Raw genomic sequence first — 18,049 nt, 5'->3', positions numbered from 1 at the left:
ATCATTCTTTGTTTGACTGATGTTAGTTTATATTTAAATTTTTTTTTAACAAGTCTAGCTTCAACAAAACACTACTTTGGCTCCAATAAATAATACCATTGGGTGAATAGATGCTTGGATGAATGCAAGCAAGATTTTTTTTTGGTGTACCGTTCACATAGCCCTATTGTAAAACACTTTTCTTGATATGAGCATATAAACATATTTACCGGCAAGATTCAGGTAAAAAAACCTTCACTATCAGTAAGGATTATCAAGTAGGCCGACCCAGTGTAAGATATCGAATGCAGATCTAAAATCCCCAAAATAGAATAAGTGATCAACAAAGTAAAATTGAACGGACAGAGGGAGAATTTTATTGATTTTTTTGCTCATTTGTTGGTTATGATGAGTATATTTTTGAAGTTAAGGGTTTAGGATTTAGGTTTCAAGGTTTGGGTTTTTAGTGTATAGGGTCACTATATTTAGGGGTTATCTCATACTCCTTCCGTCCCCAAAAAAATATGCACTTTGGGTTCGACACGAGTTTTAATACAAAATTGGTAAAGTAAGAGAGAGGTAGAGAGAAAAAGTAATTAAACTATTGTTGGAGAGTGAGTCTAACCTCATTAGAGTGAAAAGAGTTTCTTAAATTGGAAAGTTGGAAAGTGCATATTCTTGTGGGACGAAGAGAGTATCATTTAACAATAAAATATTGTATATGTGATTAATTATTTCATAGTACTATATATTATTGACCTATATTTATTATATATGATACATTTTTGTTTACTATTTTCATATAATGATACTCTCTCTAATTTTATTTAATTAATTTATAATCTAAATAAAAAATATTTTGAAATTATTTTGATCCGTGCATAGCACGGGGGTAATACTAGGGAATAGAAAAGGCAGCCACATTTATATAAATAGTCTTGTATAACCATTAGCCATTAGTATTAATTTAAAATGGTTGGATTCATTGGTGGAAATAGAAAAGGCAGCCACATTTAAACCCTATATAACATTATTTTATTAAATTGTGAGTGTGTATTAAGGATGGAGTAGGGAATGTGGATTAAGAGATCCGCTCCGAATGGCTAGTAAGAAAATACTGTTGGGAAAGAAAATAAACGGAGGGCGCCAACACCTGAAGTGTTGGGTTTTGGTGGCCTCAAAATGAATCGAACCTGAGACCAACAGATATGTGGAGTATTGAGTTAAATGTTTTGATCCAACGGCTGACATTCGCGGAGAGATAAGATTCAATCTGGGCCGTGGATTGCTGGATCTTATTATTATTCAATACAAAACAGAAAGGGGAAAAAAGAGAGGAGTTCAGTTCGCAAGAGAAAATAGATCAGCTAAATCGATCCTTGAGAGTTCATCTTAGCTGCGAAGAATCAGCCTGCGATTGTTGGTTTCTTGTTCTAGATTCTTGTATTGTTCTTTTCGTTTCCAGTTGTAACATTCAGTATTCACCAAGGTCGAAATAAAGATTGTGTGTGCTCGTTCTTCCGTGGATGTAGACTTACGTCGAACCACGTAAATTCCCGGTGTTCATTTCATTCTGTTTTGTTCTTAATCGCCATTTTCAAACCTTCAATTGGCGCCGTCTGTGGGAAATCGAAGGATGGCGATGGCGAGGTACGAGACTGAGAAATTTAATGGTAGGAACGATTTCGGCTTGTGGAAGGTGAAAATGGAAGCTCTGCTCACGCATCAAGGGTTGGATGATGCGCTCGATTCGACCAAGCTAGCGGAGAAGCCGGCTGAAAAGCAATCGGAGATCTTGAAGAAAGCAAGGAGCGTAATCATCTTGAATCTTGATGATAAGGTGTTGAGGGAAGTTGCGAGGGAAAAATCAGCTGCGGAAATCTGGAAGAAGCTCGATGAGCTGTACTTGGCAAAATCCCTCGCTAACAGGTTATACCTCAAACAACGACTTTACTCCTTTAAATTTACCGATGATGGAGCTATTGGGGATCAATTGGATCAGTTTAACAAAATATTGGATGATCTTGAGAATGTTGATGCCAAAATGGAGGAGGAAGATAAGGCAATAGCCTTGTTAAATGCCCTTCCAAAATCTTTTGAGCATCTTAGAGATGCTATGCTATATGGACGGAAGGAGGCCATTAGTCTTATTGAAGTGCAATCTGCGTTGAAGTCGAAGGATCTGCAGAAGTCAGAAAGTACTTTGGGAGGTTCTGGGGATGTGCTCAACATCAAGAAGTTTAAGCAAAAAGGAAAGGGCAAAGCTCCCAAGTTTCAACCTCAGAAAGCAAAAGAAAAGGATGAAAAGAAAGAAACGAGGTCCTGCCATTATTGTAAGAAACCCGGGCATCTCAAAAAGAATTGTTACTCTTGGAAGAGGAAGCAAGAAGAGGAAGCTCAAGGTCAAGGGTCATCCGACGTCGTCCAAGAAACAGAGGAAGTGCATGCCTTGAATGTCATGGAAAATGACATAGGGGGTAGATGGATAGTAGATTCTGGCTGTAGTTTTCACATTTGCTCTCACAAAGAATGGTTTGATTAGATAAGGCCATCAGAGGGTTCTGTTTTGTTGGGAAATAATCAAGTTTGCTTGGTCCAGGGAGTTGGAAATATCAAGTTAAGGATGCAGAATGGATCTATTATAAACTTGAGTGATGTAAGGTTGATCTCTGAAATAAAAAGAAACTTGATATCCCTGGGAGTTCTACAATCTAAGGGCTGTGAATTCAGATCTTTAAATGGAGATTTGCAAATTTACAGAAACTCTAAGGTTTTGTTGACAGCAGTCCGGAATAGAAGTCTCTATTATGTTGATGCAGAGGTTCTAGTAGGGGAAGCAAATGTGGCAGTGAGGGATGAGGCAGAATTATGGCATAAAAGGCTGGGGCATGTTGGCACGAAAGGACTTAAACTGCTGCAGTCACAAGGTCTCATTCAAAGTCAGGGGATAGAGTCTATGAAGAAGTGTGAAGATTGCATTATGGGGAAGGGAAAGAAATTACCTTTTCCAAAGGGAAAGCACACATCCAAACTCCCATTGGATTATGCCCATAGTGATTTATGGGGACCAACGGAGCCACAAAGTCTAGGTGGAGGAAGGTACTTCATGTCTGTGATTGATGACTTCTCTAGGAAATTGTGGGTGTATGTACTCAGGGAGAAGTCAGAGGCCTTCAGATATTTCAAGGAATGGCACACAGAAGTTGAGAAGCAAAAGAACTCCACACTCAAGTGTCTTAGAACAGACAATGGACTTGAGTTTCTATCTGCGGACTTTGATCAGTTTTGCAAAGATAGAGGGATTAAACGACATAAGACAGTGCCCAGGAACCCACAGCAAAACGGCGTAGCGGAAAGAATGAACAGAACCATTTTAGAGCGAGTAAGATGTATGTTGCTGTCATCTGCAATGCCTAAGAAATTTTGGGGGGAGGCAGTCCTAACTGCTGCAAAAATGATCAACAAGTGCCCTTCATCTGCTATAGACTTTGCTATACCTGATCAGAGATGGTATGGAGAGAAACCAGATTTTTGTAGGCTCAAACCTTTTGGATGTAGAGCCTATGCACATGTCAGAAGAGGGAAACTTGATACAAGGGCTGTAAAATGTATTTTTCTGGGATATCAAGATGGTGTTAAGGGCTATAGACTATGGTGTCAGGAGTCTCAAAAGGTTATAGTGAGCAGGGATGTGGTTTTTGATGAATCCAAGATGCCATATGTTGATGCTAAACTAACGAGGGCTGCAGAGCAATCTGAAATGGAGGTGGAGCCTCCAGATAAGGAAGCAAATGATCTGAGTCAGAACTCCCCTGCTAGATCAGACACTGGAGACCCACAAATGTCTTCAAATGCTCAGAAATCTGTTGTTTCTTACAGGCTAGCCCGAGATAGACCAAGAAGAGAGATCAAACTGCCAGAAAAGTATTCAGATTATGAGATGGTTTTTTATGCTTTGTGTGTGGCTGAGAAAATCTTGTTTGATGAACCTGGAAACTTCAAGGAAGCAATGAATAGTGCTGAAAAAGCCAAATGGATCAAGGCCATGGAAGAGGAAATTGATTCTTTGCTAAGAAATGGAACTTGGATTTTAGTAGATAGATCTGAACACCAGAAAGCAGTAGGGTGTAAGTGGATTTTTAAGAAAAAGATTGAAGAAGCTGCTGTGGATGGGATCAGATTCAAAGCTCGTTTAGTAGCAAAAGGATACACTCAACAAGAAGGTATTGACTACAATGAGGTATTCTCTCCGATTGTTAAACATAGTTCTATAAGAATTATGCTAGCTGTTGTGAATCACTTGAATTGGGAATTGCATCAGCTTGATGTAAAAACAGCATTCCTCAATGGAGAGTTGGAGGAAACTATATACATGGAACAGCCGGAAGGTTTCAAAGTAAAAGGGCAGGAAGATAAAGTTTGTTTGCTGAAAAGAAGTATATATGGATTGAAGCAAAGTAGCAGACAATGGTATAGGAAATTTGATTCATATTTGGCAGAGATTGGTTTTCATAACTCAGCATATGACAATTGTGTTTATATTATGATCAATGATGGAGTTGCAGTTGCATATCTGGTCCTATACGTTGATGATATGCTTGTTGCAGCATCAGACTTGTCCCTGGTCAGAAGCATTAAAGAAAAATTGGGGCATAAGTTTGAAATGAAAGATCTTGGTGAAGCCAAGAGGATCTTGGGCATGGATATCTCAAGGGATAGGAAGAAGGGAGAGTTGAGGCTCAAGCAGACTGACTACATAAGAAGAGTAATCAGCAGGTTCAAGATGCAAGATTCATCAGAAAAATCAGTGCCTCTTGCACAACATTTCAAGCTGACTGTGGAACAGAGGCCTAAAAATGATGAAGAGATGATGGAAATGAGTTTGATTCCTTACTCAAACATCATTGGAAGTATAATGTATAGCATGATCTGCACGCGGCCCGACTTAGCACATGCTATCAGTATCACCAGCAGGTTTATGAAGGAGCCGGGGAAGGAGCACTAGCTGGCCCTAAAGTGGATGTTGAAATACATGAAGGGATCCAAGGATGTAGGAATTTTGTACAAGAGATTCAAAGGTGAATGTGAGGAACCACTGATTGGCTATTGCGATTCTGACTATGCCTCCAACTTAGACACCAGAAAATCACAAAGTGGCTACATATTCAGAATGTTTGGAGGAGCAGCCAGTTGGAAATCTTCATTACAATCCGTGGTGGCTTTGTCTACAACGGAGGCTGAGTACATTGCCCTCACGGAAGCCATTAAAGAAGCAGTTTGGTTGAAAGGGATCACAGGAGACTTCGGCTTTGCTCAGAAATCAGTGACAGTGTTATGTGATAGCATGAGTGCGATCTATCTTGCTAAGCACCAAGTTTTTCATGAAAGGAGTAAGCACATCGATATAAGGCTCCATTTCATAAGGGACATCATTGAGCAAGGAGAGATCAAAGTTGAGAAAATTGGGACAGAGGATAACGCAGCAGATAGCCTCACTAAAGTTCTACCAGTTGCAAAGTTCAGGCATTGCCTGAAACTGGTAGGAGTGGTTTCTGATTAAGGTGGAGTGATGTAGAAGAAGAGCAGCTCATGATCATTTTGAGTCCAAGGTGGAGATTGTTGGGTTTTGGTGGCCTCAAAATGAATCGAACCTGAGACCAACAGATATGTGGAGTATTGAGTTAAATATTTTGATCCAACGGCTGACATTCGCGGAGAGATAAGATTCAATCTGGGCCGTGGATTGCTGGATCTGATTATTATTCAATACAAAACAGAAAGGGGAAAAAAGAGAGGAGTTCAGTTCGCAAGAGAAAATAGATCAGCTAAATCGATCCTTGAGAGTTCATCTTAGCTGCGAAGAATCAGCCTGCGATTGTTGGTTTCTTGTTCTAGATTCTTGTATTGTTCTTTTCGTTTCCAGTTGTAACATTCAGTATTCACCAAGGTCGAAATAAAGATTGTGTGTGCTCGTTCTTCCGTGGATGTAGACTTACGTCGAACCACGTAAATTCCGGTGTTCATTTCATTTTGTTTTGTTCTTAATCGCCATTTTCAAACCTTCATGAAGAGAAGATGAAAAGAGTGATGGGGTCTCTTGCGGAGCTAGAGAGACTGCAAACTGGAATCCTTCACCGCATATCACACCTCGAGCTCTCTTACTTACCCCAATCACTCTCTCTATCCGATTCTGATGACTCTACCACCACTCAAGGCCGCCTCTCCGCCATCCTTGCTGCTAACGGAGTCCGAGACTTCTCCTTCAAGCGCGTCCCCTCCGATTACTACGACTGGACCCTTGAAGCCCGGCGAGATGTCCTCGGTGCCTCCTCCATTCACCATCTCTGCAAGAGCATTGTTTTGGTACTTATTTTAATTATGCCCTAATTTACATAGTATTTTTTGCCTTTCTGATTAGGAAACTTGCGATTATCTGATTTTGCATTCAAATCCCCAGTTTTTTAGGCTTATTTTTTGAGATTGTTTACCTAGATCATCATGCATTTTAGTAGAAGACAGTTCCATTGATCAAATTGCAGAGTATTTTGATGAGGCTTTGTTTGAAAATGAGGAGTGGGTTTGCTCTTCAATACCTATGTGTTGCCTTGTTAGCTTATCAAATTGGCGGTACCACATTAGCATGGATGCCAAGACCTAGTGCTTTAGTTGAAAGAAGCAACCTGTACTAAATTAGCAAGAAGCTCGTCATTTGAAACATTTGTATTTCAGTATATAGAATTTCTGTTAGATTTCTGTGATGAACTAGATAGTAAAAATGAGATTTTTTTTTATGTATATGTTTTTCAACCCGACTGTTGCAGGTGATAGTAAATAGTATTTGATCTGATGCCTGTAGGCTGTAGCCAAACACAATGAAAGATGTTTATTAAGAAAGAGCAGAACAAGAATGAGAAGGAAACGAACCTATAAAACATAAAATAAACATAATAACGTTCCTCATTGTAAAACAAAGAGGCCACTCCTCCGAAAAGTCCTACAACAAATGAACTCAAATGGAGTATATTAATGAACCATTAAAATGCAGGAAAAGTATCCCTATTTATAAGACTCCAATTGAATTAAAACCCCTAGTTAACTAAAACTCCTAAACTATAACTCTTATCTCTAACTCTTGAAGATGAAGTCTATCTCTTAAACAATTACTACTAATAAACAAGACTAGATCAACAACTAATGGAATGGATAATAAAAAAGTAACTAAAGATAGTGCAAATAATATTTAATATTGATCTGGGAATGCCTAGAGTGAATGGACTATGAGAAACGTTCTCTGTCAATTACTCTGCTATCAAAACAACCTTTGCCCCAAGACTGCAGTTGGAATTGACCACTCGCTCCTACTCACGCTTGAGTACACAAGGAAGTGTGCATAACCGAACGATCCACAAAAGAGTAATGTGTTGTACGAGTGAAGAAACAAGACATGGGGGAGGGGCAGTTGCTGCAGAATCAGCACGAGAAACGATGCAGAGGAAATGGACGTGGGTGAGGACATGTAGATAGATGGCACTGGAGCAAACACTGCGATTTCATGGACAAGGGCGGGGCGGTGGCAGAGGGCTGGGTGACACGTTAACTTAGGTGCTATCGCAAACTGGGGTGGTGGTGGAACAACGAAGCTGATGGGACCGGTGGTGTTTCGCGATGTGGAGTCGCAACTAGGATCCCGGCTCACCAGAGTGATGAGGGAAAAATTCACGTGAATTAGGGCACTAACATGTTAATTTACAACCTATGTCTGCCAAAATTTATGCATTTTAACATAAACTCTGTTTTTTGTCCAAAATATTTATCAAATATGCACTATAAGTCAGATTATTTTTGGAGTTTTAGTTTGAGTTAGAGTCTTGTGTAATTCTGTATAAATACTTCTTAAACAATTGAAGAGAGGTACCCAAGGGATCAATTAGTTTGTGTCCGGCAAGTGCTATGAGGTTAGGACTTTGTTCCTTTCTTTGTTAGGTTACACCTCTTTGTTTTTATCAGTTCCATTCATATCAGTCATTCCATATTCATCAATCCACCATTCCTCTTGAGCGATTCACCAAACAAACTTGTGAACTATAGCATTCATTCAATCATAATATCATATCATGTTGCTGTGCAATATGTTCCGTACACACTACACATCCTTCTTATCAAGCGCCTTCCCTACACCCGCCTCTGTTACTCGCCAGCTTATGTGTTTTCTTGTGGCTCCGGCAGCAGCTTGTCAATTCCAGAACCTTCCGCCTTTTACTCCATATAAAGTGCTTTGACCAAAATGCTTTTGCTTTTATGACTCAATTCATGGAAAATTTTCTGAATAGAAAATCATTTCTGTATATAGGTCAATACTCAAGCGCCGCCAGATGTAACTGACTGCAGCAATCGAAACAATTCAAAGTACTATGTTGTTGTTGTTCAGGTAGCAATGTTACACTCATTCTTGTGTCCATATGAAAAGAAAATGCTTGTCTTTGTTATTCTGAATTTCTCTTCTTTGACTGCAGTATACTGCTCGCTTCAATGCTGAGACTGTCAAAAACTTTTTGTATACACTAAATGATGGCAAGATATCAAAAAAGAAGTTCAATAGTATGTTTACTTATTCTAACTCAAATGTTGTGCCCATTTCCTAATCACCTTCATTGCATAGCAACTCTTGTATTTGTGCCTTTCAGAGTGTGGGTATTGAATGTTACTTAGTTCATAATCTCTGTAGAAACTATATTTCTGAGATAAGATAGACACTTGAAACTTGAATTACATAGCTGGCAACTCTGTTCCCTTTAGATTGTGAACTTGTTATCACCAGAAGATAGATGCACAAGTTGTGTATTTTTTTTATTAGAGATTGATAGAGAATAATACAATGGCTTGCTGGAAATAGGGCGCTTCTGGAAAAGATACACAAGATACATGAGATAGAATAACGATGGAATAAAGTGAAACTGAACGAATGGTATACACAAAAATAAAATTCTACGAGGCCATACATTAGACTATTTTCCTAACTCTAAACTCCAGGCAGCTCTACAGACTACATGTACTATCAATCAGTAAGGTCGAGGAGCTGTGCCAAGCGGCCTCCAAAGGCAGCAACGTAGTCATCCAGAAAGCCATCTTGGGACGTTGTGCGTAGCGCCGCTGCCTCCTAACCATCTAACAATATAGGGCCGAGCATGACCCAAAACAAGTAAATAGCTCACTTGAAAATTGGTGCATGTGACCAAAAAGGGAACGAACACAACAGCATTTGGTGAAGACATGGTGGGGCCGGATAAAGATATTAGTGTTATAAGCACTCGTTTATCAATGTGGTATTATGGATGAGGATGTTTTGATCGCTCTTGGTTAGCCATGTGAGTGCAGAGTCATTGAAGGTGGGAAGTTCCATGGTTTGTTGGAGAGAGAATCGGTGATAGCAGGTGGAGATGTTGTGCAGTGCTGTTTTTGGTGCCGGAGAGGATGTCGGTAGTTGGGCTTGGGAGTCCCTTCAGACTTGCGCAAAGCTGTGGCATGCTTTCGAACTTGGAGTCTATGTCCGCATGAAGTTTCCAGAGGCCAACACTTGGGTGGTGGCCACTCGTACTCAAACTCTACTAAATAAACATTTCTCTTTGACTCCACTAATACTAGGGGTGGGTAGGTAAGGTATACCTTACCGAAACCACCATACCGTATACCTTACCGTAAATACGGTATGCGAAAAAGTCATACCTTTACCTTACCAAAGTTTTCGGTATACCAAACTTCGGTATACCTTATATTCGGTATGACAAATTTCCATACCGATACCGTACCTCATTTTCGGTATACCGTACCGAAGTTCGGTATACCTTACTTTTGCGGTATACCTGACTTTCAACATCAATTAAAATAGAAAATTAGAGTTTTTAAAATATTATTTATAGTTTATAATTTTAAAAATAAATTAAATATAATTTATTCATAATTATATTTATATTTCACAATAGATTTATAATTTAAAAATATATAAAATATATTTTATATACAATTGTGTTTATATTATTGTGGTATATACCTTAATTTACGGTATATACCTTAGTTTACGGTATATACCGAATTTCGGTATGCAGCGGTATGCAGCGGTATACCTCGGTATTTGAAAATTCATATCGTTACCTTACCGCAATCTTTCGGTAAGGTATCATACCATACCGAAAGTCACGGTATACCAAAAATTCGGTATTTTCGGTACGATAAGACCGGTTTTTCGGTATTTCGGTATTTTTCCCCAGCCCTAACTAATACCACAACTCTTTAAACAAAGCAACTAATGAAATAATAACAAAGATAGTAACAAAAAATACTACTCCCTCAGTTCCACGGTAGTTGAGTCATTTCATTTTCTGCACTCATTTTAGAAAAATGATAGTAAATAGTTAAAGTGGAGAAAAAAGTAAAGTAGGAGAGAGAATAATGTAGATAAGACTCTTATCTACCTTATTCTTTCATTTATTTTACTCTCTTTCCATTTTAACTATTTATTATCATTTTTACAAAACGAGTGTGCTAAAATCAGCAGTGACAATCCATATCAATTGCCCCGGTGTTGAAACATCCGTGTCCTCATTAAAGCCACCATTATCATGTCGCTCGGACTAGCAGGTGCAGCAGTGTGAAATAAGCCTTCATAATCGGCTAGAACATCCGGGAGGTCGTGGCACGGAAGAAGGTGGCGGTGCTGAAGAAGCCGAAAGAGAAACAATTGCCGGAGATGACTGCTGTGAAGTATTAAGATCATATGCAAATTGGTTCTGCGTGGCAAAGGGCAGCGACGCGGCAGCAATTGGATCCAGGGCATGGTGGGGCCGCAAAAGCTTGAGGGCGGCATGTACTCGTTTGTTCGGTGGGGTGTTAACTGTTATGGACGAGGAAATATTGATCAGCGGCCCTGGCTTGCCATGTCATTGAAGGCAGAAAGCTCCATGGTTTGTTGGAGAGCGAAGGCAGTCGGTGATAGCACGGTGGAGATGTTGAGCGGTACTGTTTCTGCTGCCGATGAGGAGGCCTCGGTCGCAGGGTCCAGGGGTCCATTTAGACTTGCGAAGAGCTGCAGCATGTGGTCGAAGTTGAAGTCTATGTCCGCACGAAGTTCCTGCACGTTGGAGTCCAGCACTTGGGTGGCGGCATGTTGATCTTCCATTGCCTTCTCTAGCGCCTCACAGTGCCGCCTTTCATGTGTTCATACTCATTCAGCGCACCAAATTTATAGAGAAATATGCGTTACTTGCTGGAAATGGAAACAGGGCTGCCGTTGGTGAAGATATAAAAATATATGAGACTGAGAATAATTGATGGAACATAAACATACTAGTCAGTGAAACTGAACCAAAGATACACAAGACAATCCTATTTGATGCCCTGCGATAAACTATCGTCCGGACTCACGACTCTTCTAATGAGGAGCTATTTATCGCTATTGGATAAAGACTCCACTCCTACTCAAACTCTACTAGTTAAACCTATCTCCGAAACTCCAGTAGTTACAAGACTCTTTAAACAAATCAATATCTAATGAAATAATAACAAAAGATGATAACAAAAGACGATAACAAAAGACGATAACAAAGGATACTAGTTACTAGTACTAACTTTCACCAAAATCAGCAGGGATGATCCCTATCAGAGATTGTAGAAGGAAAATAAGTAATTGAAAATATGTATTTTACAGATGGAGCACAAGTTATGTAGTTGATTATAGTCATAGATGTAATGTCAAATCATGCAATTCATATCCTAAATATACTGAGGGGTCCCAAATGTACATGTCCATCTTTAACATGCCTAGGAAGATGCAATTACATTTTCTGTTTTAGTGTTTGCTCTTGTATTACTGTTTACCAGTTAACATTGCACCCCCCCCCCCCCCACCCAACAACTATTGCGTGTTTTCTAACTTGAAAAACACATTTCTATGCTGCAGTGAGGCTTGCACCTGAAGAAACATCTATGAAGTTGACTGGTTATGAACACAATGGTGTAACCTGTGTTGGCATGAAAACTGATATACCGGTAAAAATCATCTAGCCTCATCTTTGAGAAATTGAATTTTATGTCGCATGCGAATATAACTTTAGTAATGTCTGCATGACATCTATTTTGGTTATCTGTCCTAACTTTTGCTATTGTGCCACTGTTAGAGAAATGAAACAAGGAAGGAAAAGTTTTTTTTCAATTGAACACTTTTGAAAAGAAAAGGGCAACTAATTCTGAATTTGATACTCCTTCAAAGAAGGATGTTTGCCAATAATGCCGTCACTACAATATTGCTAAAAGATAGTCCTTCAAACATCCTAAGGACATATAATAATACTATCAATGACAATGTAAATAACATGTGTGAAGTATATACTAGTTGAAAAGTTACTGATGAAAATGCTGCAATCTTCTGTAACTGCCGACAATTGCCACTCCATTCTTCTCTCACCATCAAGCATGATCAAATAGCATTAACAGCTACATTAATTTTTCCTATCTCCACTTTGAAACTGCTGCACGTCTCACACTTGTGCTGCTTGGTAGTCTACCATTTTCCTCAGGCCTCTCCGGTAACCATTAGAGGATGTGTAACAGCCACCCTATTTGCTGCAGTGCAATGCATCTTAATTCTTGCGGAATCCTTTTGATAAAAAAGGAATCAGTTAATAGCGCATAAAAAGCCTTTTAGAAAGTCATATATCAATTAGATCCACAAACTATACTGTTAAGCAAATAGGGATGTGAAATTTGTTATCTGGTTTCATATCTCACTAGTGTCTTTCGGAGGAGACCACACAGGGGAGCCATGACTATTTTGTTTTAGATCTGATATGAAATTGGAATATCTCGATTGCTTTTATATATGATGATGCCCCTAGAGATTATGTCTTACAATTCATGATGCCAGCTGGTGCCCAGATATTGTACTAAAAAACAAGCCTACCGTTACCTATCCTACAACTTAATTTTATCATCTATGACCAGATGCTTTGAGGCCATACAGATTTATATTTGCACTGCGATGTCCAGCTGTGTGGATCATGTGGTATAATTGTTAATTTATCTGCAGTTAACTTTCCTCTACATTCATCTATTATGTCTGAACTTGTCTCTTTCTTAACCGTGCTCACTTGAGAACTTACATTGCTGTATTGTTAATATGGTAGTCCAGCATATGTTAAACTCGAATCGCTTGCTAATTGCCTCCACATGACTGAACTCCGGGCATACTAGCATTTCTACCTCTCTACTATAATAACGGGATGAAATATCTGTCCCAGGTGATTTTAGACGAAGCAATTGTGAAGCTAAATCCAGATTTCTTCTGGTTGGGAGGTGGTGAGGTTGATCTCAAACTGGGGATCAAGACTCTGGAATTCATTAATCACACAAAGCCATTCATTATTAACTGCAGCGGCAACTGATTTAGTATCCCTCTAAATCAATCCGAGAAGGTTGTGCCCTACCACTGCTATTTACTATATACGCATCTTCTCATATTACTTGATGGTTTTGCCGTAAAAGAAAGGAACGAAAATTAGATTTTACGGGCATCAATGCTCGATTGGTGACTTTACTCATGGCTTCTTTCATCGTATTTGGACATTAGCATGCTAGAGAAAATGTCACTGAACTCTAGGACCAGCACTGTTGGGACCTTGAAAATGCTGGTTAATAGAACAATTTTGCTTCTCAATGAGTAAGAACTTCATGTATTTATCTCTCATTGTAAAAAACATTTTATAATGATGAGACGTGGTTGAGTTTGTTGGATGCTTTCTCTTGATGCACAAAAAACCACAACACTAGAGAAAAACACAAACACAAGAAAAGCGGTTATGAAAAAAGAATCGCCAACCAACGGGTCGTAGCGCAGTTGACAGCGCGGAGATGTGGTGACCTTGAGGACATGGGTTCAAACCCTGCCATCCGCTAGGAGACTTTCTGTCTTAATTGGATTCCCCCGAAGACGGAGATGTGGTGACCTTGAGGACATTAGTCGGATTCCCCTAAAGACGGATTCGGTACATCTGTGGTCAAACTAAAAAAAATCACCATACCAAGGTTCTCTTGGTCAAAACTGGGGCATTAAAAGAAAAACAATCCTTGCATCTAAAGGTAAAATTGCCAAAGCATATTTAATACTATGTCAACTTCCGACACATCAAACAAAAATTTTTAATATGCACCCATACCTACGATGTATCAAACACAATAATAACTTTATAACATCTCTGTGTCTTTGGGTCAAAATCTGCATCATTTTCTGCCCTCACCATTTCCATATAACTAGCATTATAGCAAAACGAGCTTATCAGCAAACTCTCGACAAGACGCGGAGCTACAAGCATTGTCCATCGGTTTGGACATGGTGGGAGGTGGAGAACAGAGAGTTTGGATTGAGATGAGTGACCCTGAAATTATATCGTTGCTTTGTGATAAGAGATATGGGTCGGCTGCTTCTCGCCACCGGCTGACGGAGATCCATAACAAACTCAAACTAGTGAGCTATAAGATATCCCACATTCCAAAGGAAGGTAACAAAGTGGCAAATTGCTTAGCACAGCAGGGGTGCATGGATGTCAAGTTGGTGATACTCGATCAGAACATGGATGTGCCTTTGGTTAAGGCCTTAATCCGCATCGATCAACTGGGGCTTCCTAACTTCCAGTTCTGTTGACTATTTTGATTGCTTCTCTTTTCTTTTTGCATGCACAGACATGGGAAGAGAGTAGAATTGTATCCTCCCTTAAAGGGAAGCCGACACAAAGATACTCTTTTTGGTTTAATGGTTGCTCGTTTGTTAGGCAGGTCCGCTTTGGACGGTGCATGTACTGTAACCTTCTTGTTTGATGATATATAGGGATGAGGGACCCATGAACCCTCCACCTTGATGGTGTTAAAAAAAATAAAAAAATAAAAAAATAACTATACAACTTCCATCTCTAAAAATGTAGTATAAATATTTGATTTGACACGAGTTTTAATGCATAATTGGTAAAATAAGAGAGAGATAAAAAAAGATTTTAAAGTATTATTAGTGGAGAATGGTATTATTAGTGGAGAATGAGTCGCACCTTGTTAGAGAGAAGAATTTTCAAAATTAGAATGTTCATGTTTTTCAGGGACAGGCTAAAAAGAAAAAAGTTCATATTTTTCAGAGATGGTGGGAGTATAAGACATCAAACATGCCTTTATCAATACTTATCTCCTAAAATCATATATCATCTTTCAAATGTGACAACTACTCCAAGATAAAGGGTGTGTTTTAATTTGTTTTAAACTCTGGTGTATCTAAGGGTCTATTTGGCAGCTAGGGTGGAATTAGCATGGTTAGGTAAAAATCATTTAAAGTTATTTCGTTTTGAATGATTAAGCTAACAATGGTTATTATTTAATACTTACTTCATCTTATAAAAATAGTGACTTTGGGATGACAAAAATTTAAATTCAAAATTAGTAAAGTATAAGAGAAATATCTTATAAAAATAGTGACTTTGGGATGACAAAAATTTAAATTCAAAATTAGCAAAGTATAAGAGAAATAAAAAGAAAAAAATAATTGAAATATTGATACAAGCATATCTTTAGGAATATCCCTCGGATCTTATTATTTAGTTAGTGTTGATTTAGCATATCTTTTTTGTATTTACTTAGATAATTCGATTCACTTTATTTTGGGTAGGATATTATTGTATCCACATACTATATACTCCCACCGTCGCCCATATTTAGTCCAGTTTGTGTTGGGCACGAGTTTTAAGAAATATAAATAAAAGTCAGTTGAAAAAGTTAGTGGAATGTGGATCCCATTTTTATATATTAGTTGTATAATAAAATATGAGTGGAATGAGTCAGTGTGAAACCTACTTATTATTTATAGTAAAAAGTAAAAGTGGACAACATATAGGAATGGATGAAACTGGCAAAAATGGACAAAAAATGGGGGACGAAGGGAATATGTGTGGACTATTCCATATCATTAATCAATCAAGAAATAACAGACTAAGCATGACCAGAAATGCTTGACGTTTTGATATAAGAATGAGTTTTGATAGAAATCATACCTTATTGTCTTAAATATAAATGGTTAGTTTAAGGGTGTGCATGTGTAATAAATGTGTGTGTGTGCATGGGAGTATTTTTGTGCATGGAAAATATATACTCCTTCCGTCCCAAGATATTAGATCTCTTTCTTTTGGGCACATGAATTTAGGAGATGTTGTTTGTGGTGTAAATGGAGTTGGTAATAAAATAAATTTTTACCATAAAAATAAATGACTCAAGTATGTTGGGAGTTGGGACACCCCAAAATGGTATATGGATCTAATATCTTGGGACGGAGGGAGTACATAAAAGTGTGTGTGTGTGGGTGAGTTTGTGTATCTATGTGTAGTGATTTTATTTAAGTATTACCTCCGTCCCATGGAAGATGACTCCTTCTTCGGTCGGCACGAAATTCTAGAAATAATAATAAAATCAAGAAACACGTCCTTCTTCTACATTGTAGGCAGAGGCGAAGCCCAAAATTATAATGTTAGAGGGCCCAAATGACAGTTAATAGTAAATGCTATGAGAAAGAAATACTTGCATGATGATCAATATAAACTAGGAATACATACACTGGTTAACGTTAAAAACATCATCGAAATCAAAAGAACCAACATATTTATATGATGTATTTATAGTTGAATTATAAGTTTCATTAAATATGTAAACAACAAAGTGTATTTATATATTTATTCTTAGATGGCAAAGATTGTTATTAAATGATCTTAAAATAATTTTTAATATCAATATAAATTTACTGCGGCAACGCATAACACAAAATGCAAGAGGAGAAAGTCGAGAAAATACTAGGGCAATGCATAACACAAAAGGCAAAAGGAGAAAGAGGAGAAAATATAGCTAAGGAGAGTTGATCCTCTGACCTAAGTGAAAGGCACTGCGCTACTAAATTAATACGTAGTATTATATAGAAATTATACAAATTGGTGGTGGACCATGGGCCCCCTAGCCCTAACGTGGCTTCGCCACTAATTGTAGGTATGTCAATAGATCCATGATATATGCGAATACCTATTATGAACGGTTTCTAGTGTTGATTAGAAGGGGAAATATCGAAATACCGGTATACCGAATTTATCATGCAAAAAATAGCAAAAGTACCAAATTTTTGGTATATCGTGATTTTCGGTATGGTATGCTACGTGATAGAAAGATTTCAGTATGAAAATGACATGAAGTTTTTTATATGAAATTTCGGTGTACACCGTAAATTACGGTATATACGAACTACAATTATACACATATTTGGTAACAGTTTGTAATACTACTTATATAGGAGCATGCCAGCATTTTACAATCCACCTACAAATAATAACTGAACATTCCTAAATCCATGACCCCAGAAATGCACCTACAAGGCTACAACCCCAAAATTGACGAGTCCAAAATTTTGAATTATTGCGATCGGACTTGAGTGTTTAATACGTTCAAGTTACGCTCGCCAACATCAAATTTCAATGAAAAATTTTGAACATAATTTAATTTTGTTTTGATGGGAGATAAAAGTTCATTAAAATGAATGTATCTTATGTTTCACTTACGTGTTCCCTCAATAATGTATTAATGTCACGTGCAATATCAAATTTAATTACTTTCTAAAGTTAACGACGGGGTTAAACATATATGGTGAAATTTTCTATATGTAATGACCTAAAGTGATAACGAAAATGGGAAATTTAGATTTCGTTATAAATACATAATTTTTAAAAATTAATCTATACTTCGATATTATGGTATAGTATCAGAAAGAAGATTTTTCTAAAGTCAAATAAGCTCACCAATTAAATAACATTCAATAACATTTTTCACCACATTAACACATGGCCTACACCCCTTGCATCATATAAATCCACCTAGGTACCTAACATATAATGTAATGTTTGAATGTATATCAATCCAATTAAAACTTAATATTTTCACAAGACTAAAGGAGAAAATAATGAGTGCAAGATTGAAGGAAATGGTAAATTTCTTTTACTTCCCAACACTAATC

General features: G+C 38.0%; 1 protein-coding gene across 2 annotated transcripts; it reads left to right on the top strand.

Moving 5' to 3' along the window:
• Window positions 1–1,032: 1,032 nt before the first annotated feature.
• On the top strand, window positions 1,033–13,761 carry LOC125192794. 2 transcript variants are annotated; one of them, XM_048090447.1, is made up of 6 exons: window positions 1,033–1,137; window positions 6,049–6,342; window positions 8,330–8,407; window positions 8,493–8,577; window positions 11,933–12,021; window positions 13,269–13,761. In XM_048090447.1, exons 2-6 carry the CDS (start codon window positions 6,055–6,057, stop codon window positions 13,410–13,412), a joined length of 684 nt encoding a protein of 227 aa, XP_047946404.1. In that variant the 5' UTR covers window positions 1,033–1,137; window positions 6,049–6,054; the 3' UTR covers window positions 13,413–13,761. The 2 variants fall into 2 exon arrangements, with proteins under 2 accessions (XP_047946404.1, XP_047946405.1); XM_048090448.1 differs by lacking the exon at window positions 1,033–1,137 and adding an exon at window positions 1,334–1,524 and having other exon boundaries at window positions 5,983–6,342.
• Window positions 13,762–18,049: the final 4,288 nt, after the last annotated feature.

This window comes from Salvia hispanica, chromosome 6, assembly GCF_023119035.1.
Source record: "Salvia hispanica cultivar TCC Black 2014 chromosome 6, UniMelb_Shisp_WGS_1.0, whole genome shotgun sequence".
Lineage (NCBI taxonomy): Eukaryota > Viridiplantae > Streptophyta > Magnoliopsida > Lamiales > Lamiaceae > Salvia > Salvia hispanica.
This window is presented reverse-complemented; position numbering and strand designations above follow the sequence as displayed.